The 7,344-nt window shown below is 41.9% G+C and overlaps 1 protein-coding gene across 1 annotated transcript; it reads left to right on the plus strand.

Annotated features, from left to right (window-relative positions):
• Positions 1–2,675: 2,675 nt before the first annotated feature.
• LOC121843653 (zinc finger protein interacting with ribonucleoprotein K-like) lies at positions 2,676–4,144 on the plus strand (the record flags this gene model as incomplete). The annotated part of the gene is given in 3 exon segments (XM_042313414.1): positions 2,676–3,367; positions 3,737–3,831; positions 3,967–4,144. Coding segments are annotated over 3 exon segments (625 nt in total), but the record flags the coding sequence as incomplete, so codon positions are not given.
• Between the last annotated feature and the right edge of the window lie 3,200 nt (positions 4,145–7,344).

Consider the following 7,344-nt stretch of genomic DNA (forward strand, 5'->3'; position numbering starts at 1 on the left):
CTGAGGTGCACCCATGACCAGCTCTGAAACCAGATTGCATAGCAGAGAAGGTATGGTGAGATTCGAAATGGTCGGCAATCTGTTGGTTGACTTTGCTTTCGAAGACCTTAGAAAGGCAAGGTAGGATAGATATAGGTCTGTAGCAGTTTGGGTCAAGAGTGTCCCCCCCTTTGAAGAGGGGGATGACCGCAGCTGCTTTCCAATCTTTGGGAATCTCAGATGACACGAAAGAGAGGTTGAACAGGCTAGTAATAGGGGTGGCAACAATTTCGGCAGATAATTTTAGAAAGAAAGGGTCCAGATTGTCTACCCCGGGTTGATTTGTAGGGGTCCAGATTTTGCCGCTCTGTCAGAACATCAGCTGACTGGATTTGGGAGAAAGAGAAATGGGGAAGGCTTGGGCGAGTTGCTGTGGGGGTGCAGTGCTGTTGACCGGGGTAGGAGTAGCCAGGTGGAAAGCATGGCCAGCCATAGAAAAATGCTTATTGAAATTCTCAATTATGGTGGATTTATCAGTGGTGACAGTGTTTCCTATCTTCAGTGCAGTGGGCAGCAGGGAGGAGGTGTTCTTATTCTCCATGGACTTTACAGTGTTCCAGAACTTTTTTGAGTTAGTGTTGCAGGAAGCAAATTTCTGCTTGAAAAAGCTAACCTTGGCTTTTCTAACTGCCTGTCTATAATGGTTTCTAGCTTCCCTGAACAGCTGCATATCACGGGGCTGTTCGATGCTAATGCAGAACGCCATAGGATGTTTTTGTGTTGGTTAAGGGCAGTCAGGTCTGGGGAGAACCAAGGGCTATATCTGTTCCTGGTTCTAAATTTCTTGAATGGGGCATGCTTATTTAAGATGGTTAGGAAGGCATTTAAAAAAAAAAATACCCAGGCATCCTCTACTGACGGGATGAGATCAATATCCTTCCAGGATACCCCGGCCAGGTCGATTAGAAAGGCCTGCTCGCTGAAGTGTTTCAGGGAGCGTTGGACAGTGATGAGTGGAGGTCGTTTGACCGCTGACCCATTACGGATGCAGGCAATGAGGCAGTGATCGCTGAGATCTTGGTTTATAACAGCAGAGGTGTATTTAGGGGGCAAGTTGGTTAGGATGATATCTAGGAGGGTGCCCGTGTTTCAGGCTTTGGGGAGGTACCTGGTAGGTTCATTGATAATTTGTGTGAGATTGAGGGCATCAAGCTTAGATTGTAGGATGGCTGGGGTGTTAAGCATGTTCCAGTTTAGGTCGCCTAGCAGCACGAGCTCTGAAGATAGATGGGGGGCAATCAGTTCACAAATGGTGTCCAGAGCACAGCTGGGGGCAGAGGGTGGTCTATAGCAGGCTTCAACCATGAGAGACGGAATCTAAAACAAAAATCCAGAAAATCACATTGAATGATTTTTAAGTAATTAATTAGCATTTTATTGAGACCCAGAGTTACTTCTGCTGCAGAGGATAAGTTCATTAGAGTTACCAGCCTCAGAAATTGCTGCCCAAATAAATGCTTCACAGAGTTGAATGAACAGACACATCTCAATTTCAACTGTTCAGAGGAGACTGTGTGAATCAGGCCTTCATGGTCGAATTGCTGCAAAGAAACCACTACTCAAGGACACCAAAAAGAAGAAGAGACTTGGGCCAAGAAACACGAGCAAGCCTTCACATTGACCCTGTACTGATACCCCCTGTTTACAGTCTCCACATTGACTCTGTACTGGTACCCCATGTATATAGCCTCCACATTGACTCTGTACTGGTATCTCATGTATATAGCCTCCACATTGACTCTGTACTGGTACCCCATGTATATAGCCTTCACATTAACTCTGTACTGGTACATTCTGTATATAGCCCCCACATTGACTCTATACTGGTACCCCCTGTATATAACCTCCACATTGACTCTGTACTGGTACATCCTGTATATAGCCTACACATGGACTCTGTACTGTTATCCCTTGTGTATAGCCTCCACATTAACTCTGTACTGGTACCCCCTGTATATAGCCTCCACATGGACTCTGTACTGGTACCCCCTGTATATCACCTCCACATTGACTCTGTACCGGTACCCCCTGTATATAACCTCCACATTGACTCTGACTACCCCCTGTACATTGACTCTGTACTGGTACCCCTGTATATAGCCTCCACATTGACTCTGTACTGGTACCCCCTGTATATAGCCTCCCACATTGACTCTGTACTGACTCTGTACCCCCTGTATATAGCCTCCACATTGACTCTGTACTGGTACCCCCTGTATATAGCCTCCACATTGACTCTGTACCGGTACCCCCTGTTTATAACCTCCACATTGACTCTGTAGCCATGGTATAGTTTTTTTATTGTGTAACTTTTTTTCTTACCTCTTAACTACATTGTTGGTTAAGGGCTTGTCAGTAAGAATTTCACGGTAATGTCTACACCTGTTGTAGCTTTGTAGCGTAGCTTTAAGGGAATAGTATGGTCACATCTAGATAAAAAATTAACAGAGTAAACGTGTATAAACACACTACCTATTCTTAGAAGTATTTATGCATCATCTACATATTCATATTAAGCTTCTACGTCTGTGTACAGGAAAGTATTAGTTGTAAGACGTAAGAGAAAATATATCAGCTTATTGTTAAATAATTATGACGTTCTTTCCAATACAAAAAGTGTTGTAACTATTGTTTCCAAACTGCGTTACCCACTCCAGCCAGCAGATGGCGATGAGCGTCTTTCAGTTGACTCTTCTTTCGTGACGTATAATTAACTGGACGGACGCTTCTTCAGGAACAACAACACGGATACTATTTCAACCATGTCGGTAGCTTTCTAGACAAGGTGAAACTGAAAGATTGACGTTTTAGGCCATGTTAATGTACATTAGCTAATCGCAGTGTATAAAACACATTTGAGTTGACGTTAACTTGAACCTAATTTGCTTGTTCAATTTGCAAATGTGTTAAAGATTGATACTGAGCCTAGCACTAGGCTATTCGCTAATGCTAACTAGCTAGCTAACATCCCTGACCATGAGCTCATTAAACTACTCATCCCCTGCTGAAGAAGAGGATGTCTGCTGTCCGGAGAAAGAAGCTCTGGCGCTGAACATTGTCGTGAAAGACGAAGAGGAGGATATTACAGTGAAAGGAGAGAAAGATGCTCTGGCTCTGAACATTGTCGTGAAAGACGAAGAGGAGGAGGATATTACAGTGAAAGGAGAGAAAGAACCTTTCAGAATGAAAAAGGAGGAAGAGGAGGCTGTTATAGGGGAAGAAGAGATAGAACCTTTTAGAGAGGAAGAGGATGCTATCTCAGTAAAGGTGAAGGAGGAAGACGTTTTGGGAGTGAAAGAGGAGGAGACAGAATATCAGATTAACACCAGTGAGTACTGTCCTAAAAACAGGGGCACAAACTATGCAGTTGTTGAACTAATGTGTGGTTTTTAAGGGGCATTCTACTTAAGTTATTCACTTCAATGTGATGTTCAGTACTATATAAATTGTTAAAGGGTCAATCTGCCATTGCTACATGTATTTTTGGGACTTTTAAATGAGATTTAATTATATATAACAGGCTTTTAAAATGTAATAATGGAGCATAATTTATACTTAAAATATCAAAGGGACACAAAAGGCATCCAATTAATTTAGAGATATTAATGCCACTTATAAGACCCTATGACTGTAATAGACAGTAATAATTGATGATGGTAATAAGTTCACCATCTGTTTGATGTTCTCGTTAACACAGGAGAGAGACATGACTATCGTGGATCCTCTGGGGAGACTCAACATCCTGATGCTGACGAGGCAGAGAAGAGTCTCTCCATTTCAGAACACCAGATGGTACAGCTTGGTCTGGTCTAGCATACAGCTTGCTCTATCTGGGTCTGGGCTGTGTTTCTGTAAAGCAGTTTATGACAACAGTGACATCAGCATCCATAATGGTATGTGTCTGTGTCTCCTCTTTATGGTTACCAGGACAACGCTAGCCCTTCCTCTCTCCTGGAGTCCCCGTGTCGTGCCTCTCCCGGTAGCACCTTACTGCTGGGTATAAAGAGGTTGTCTGTGCTGCTGGTGGGCTGCAGGAAAACAACAGGGCTGAGTGGAACTGTGAGAGGAGGAGAAGAGAAGAAAGGATCAGATTTGACTCATCAAAGTAAGTGCTGTAGTTCAGTTTGAACAAATAAATAGATCTGTCCACTGGTATCTGTTACCAGGACAACCAGCAGAGTTCTGTTAGTTGACAGGAAGATAGAGTAGTGTATATGGATGTTATGAATATCATAACACTGAAAAAGGATTCTGCCAATGAAAAGAGAGAAACCGATAGACCATATAAAACCTTGATGAAAGTTAGCTTTAGAGGGAAAGTTTCAAGATGACCTGATATAAGGTGCTTGTTTTACAAAAACATTCCATAAAACATTATGGATGTTACATTGCCTGTCCCAGTCAACCCCCCTATCTTTACAAGACTGTAGAACAGGCAAACTAAACTCAAGACACTGTTAATTAATTAACTAATACTGGAGGAAAACTGTGATCAGGCTGCCTACTCAAGAGAAAGCTTCGAACTGTAACCAGTGCCTGTGTAACGGATGTGAAACGGCTAGCTAGTTAGCGGTGGTGCGCGCTAAATAGCGTTTCAATCGGTGACGTCACTTGCTCTGAGACCTTGAGGTAGTGGTTCCCCTTGCTCTGCAAGAGCCGCGGTTTTTGTGGAGCGATGGGTAACGATGCTTCGTGGGTGACTGTTGTTGATGTGTGCAGAGGGTCCCTGGTTCGCGCCCGGGTATGTGCGAGGGGACGGTCTAAAGTTATACTGTTACACCTGCAACCTGGTTCAGTTTATCAATCAATCAACGTACCAGAGTAGTTACAAACAGTACAGAAATCGAATCATCAACATATTTTGATCATATCTTTACTATTGCTGCAGAAATGAGTTTGAAAGCAGTATCCAAATTCATCGGATGTTGTGATCACAATATAGTAGTCATATCTAGGAAATCCAAAGTTCCAAAAGGCTAGGCCTAATGTTCTATATAAGAGGTCATACAATTGTTTGTGGGGATTCCTATGTTGTTGATGTTATTAGGTTGTTTTTTTCACAGTAAATAACTCACGGACACTAGAGAAGCTTTAACCAAGTTTAATTATTCCCAAAGGTTCTGTACATCTGTAATTCAGACAACCCAACATTTGTTCCATCCAGATATGTCTCACTTAAGACACTCCCTCTCTCCAATCCTTACATCTTATGGTTCCACAGGAAGAGAGTAAAGAGGGTAACAGGATACCAGACCTTTATCTCCCTGATGAGAATCTGTCCTGACCTCAACCTCTCCTTCATCTAATCCACAGATGTTCGTCTCCCTGTTTCACACTTTGCTCTCCTCTCGTCCACCCAACACATTCCAAAGCCGTCTGTCTTTCTTCAGAGAACCATTAACTTCTGACATAACACCCAGTCTCTTTTACTTCCTATCACTTCTTCAATGTCTCCATCTTCAAAGTTTAGCCGATTCCAACAATGGAAACAATATTTGTTGGTCCGTGGTGTGTAATGACGAGCAACCAGACGCTGCCCTTGACACGTTTATGAAATTGCTTATCCCAGTTACTAATAAGCATGCACCCATGAAGAAAATGACTGTAAAAACTGTTAAATCCACGTGGATTGATGAGGAATTTAAAAATGGTATGATGAAGAGGGAGGCAAAAGAGATGGCATATAGGTCTGGCTGAATAACTGATTGGCAAACCTATTGCAAATTGAGAAATCATGTGACTAAACTGAGTAAAAAGAAGAATTACACTATGAAATAATGATAAATTACATGAAGAATGATTGTAAAAAGCTTTGGAGCACCTTCAATGAAATTTTGGTGTCTGACAACGTGGATGGAAAATGATTGAGGATAATAGCAGCTGATATTGCCAGTTCTATTCGCATTATCTTCAATTTAAGCCCACTAGAAAGTGTGTTCCCTCAGGCTTGGAGGGAAGCTAAAGTCATTCCACTCCCCAAGAATAGTAAAGCTCCCTTTACTGGCTCAAATAGCCGACCAATCAACCTGTTACCAACCCTAAAAAATGGTGTTTGGCCAGATACAATGCTATTTTACAGTAAACAAATATAGACTTTCAGCTTATAGGGAAGTTCATTCAACAAGCACAGCACTTACAAATGACTGATTGGCTGAGAGAAATTGATGATAAAAATATTGTTGGGGCTGTTTTGTTTGACTCAGTGCGGCTTTTGACATTATCGATCGTAGTCTGCTGCTGAAAAAAACGTATGGCTTTACACCCCCTGCTGTATTGTGGATAAAGAGTTATTTTTAAAAATGTAACCTTTATTTAACTAGGCTAGTCAGTTAAGAGCTAATTATTTTTTTCAATGACGGTCTAGGACTGCCTTGTTCAGGGGCAGAACGACTCGATTCGACCCGGATTCGATCCAGCATTCTCTCGGTTACTGGCCTACCGCTCTAACCGCTAGGCTACCTGCCGCACCAGAGCTACCTGTCTAACAGAACACAGTGTTCTTTAATGGGAGCCTGTACAACAAAATCAGGTAGAATCAGGAATTCCCCAGGGCAGCTGTTTGGCACCTTCTTTTTTCAATCTTTACCAACAACATGCCAATGACATTTGAGTAAAGCCAGTGTGTCTATGTATGCGGATGACTCAACACTGTACACGTCAGCTACTACAGCGACTGAAATCCCTGCAACATTTAACATAGAGCTGCAGTTAGTTTCAGAATGGGTGGCAAGGAATAAGTTAGTCCTAAATATTTCTGATTACCTTAAGTTACATGGCCTACTACGCTAATTCTGTAGCGATATTGTTAGAGTGGGGTAAATATGAAGATTTTGTTGGTGCGCCAGGCAGGTATTAACCCTTGTTATTAAAGTTAGTTATTACCTATTATAACATTATTATTATTATTATTAAATATGATTAAATCCGAAAGGATGAGAGTAGAATAGATAGAGTAGCGCTTCCAGACACATTCTAAACATGATGGAGTCTTAAAGGAGGACTGTAGCATCTAATGATGAAACATGATGGAGTCTTAAAGGAGGACTGTAGCATCATGAGGTAATCATCGGGAATTCATTTCAATTAACATGTGTGCCTTTTTAGAAGTTAAGTTGTGGAATTTCATTCCTTATAACCTGTTTGGGATAGGGGGCAGTATTTTCACGTCCGGATGAAAAGCGTTCCCAAAGTAAACTACCTGCTACCTGCCCAGAAGCTAGGATATGCATATAATTGGTAGGTTTGGATAGAAAACACTCTAAAGTTTCTAAAACTGTTAAAATAATGTCTGTGCGTATATCATAA

The sequence above is a fragment of the Oncorhynchus tshawytscha genome, unplaced genomic scaffold, assembly GCF_018296145.1.
Source record: "Oncorhynchus tshawytscha isolate Ot180627B unplaced genomic scaffold, Otsh_v2.0 Un_contig_14086_pilon_pilon, whole genome shotgun sequence".
Lineage (NCBI taxonomy): Eukaryota > Metazoa > Chordata > Actinopteri > Salmoniformes > Salmonidae > Oncorhynchus > Oncorhynchus tshawytscha.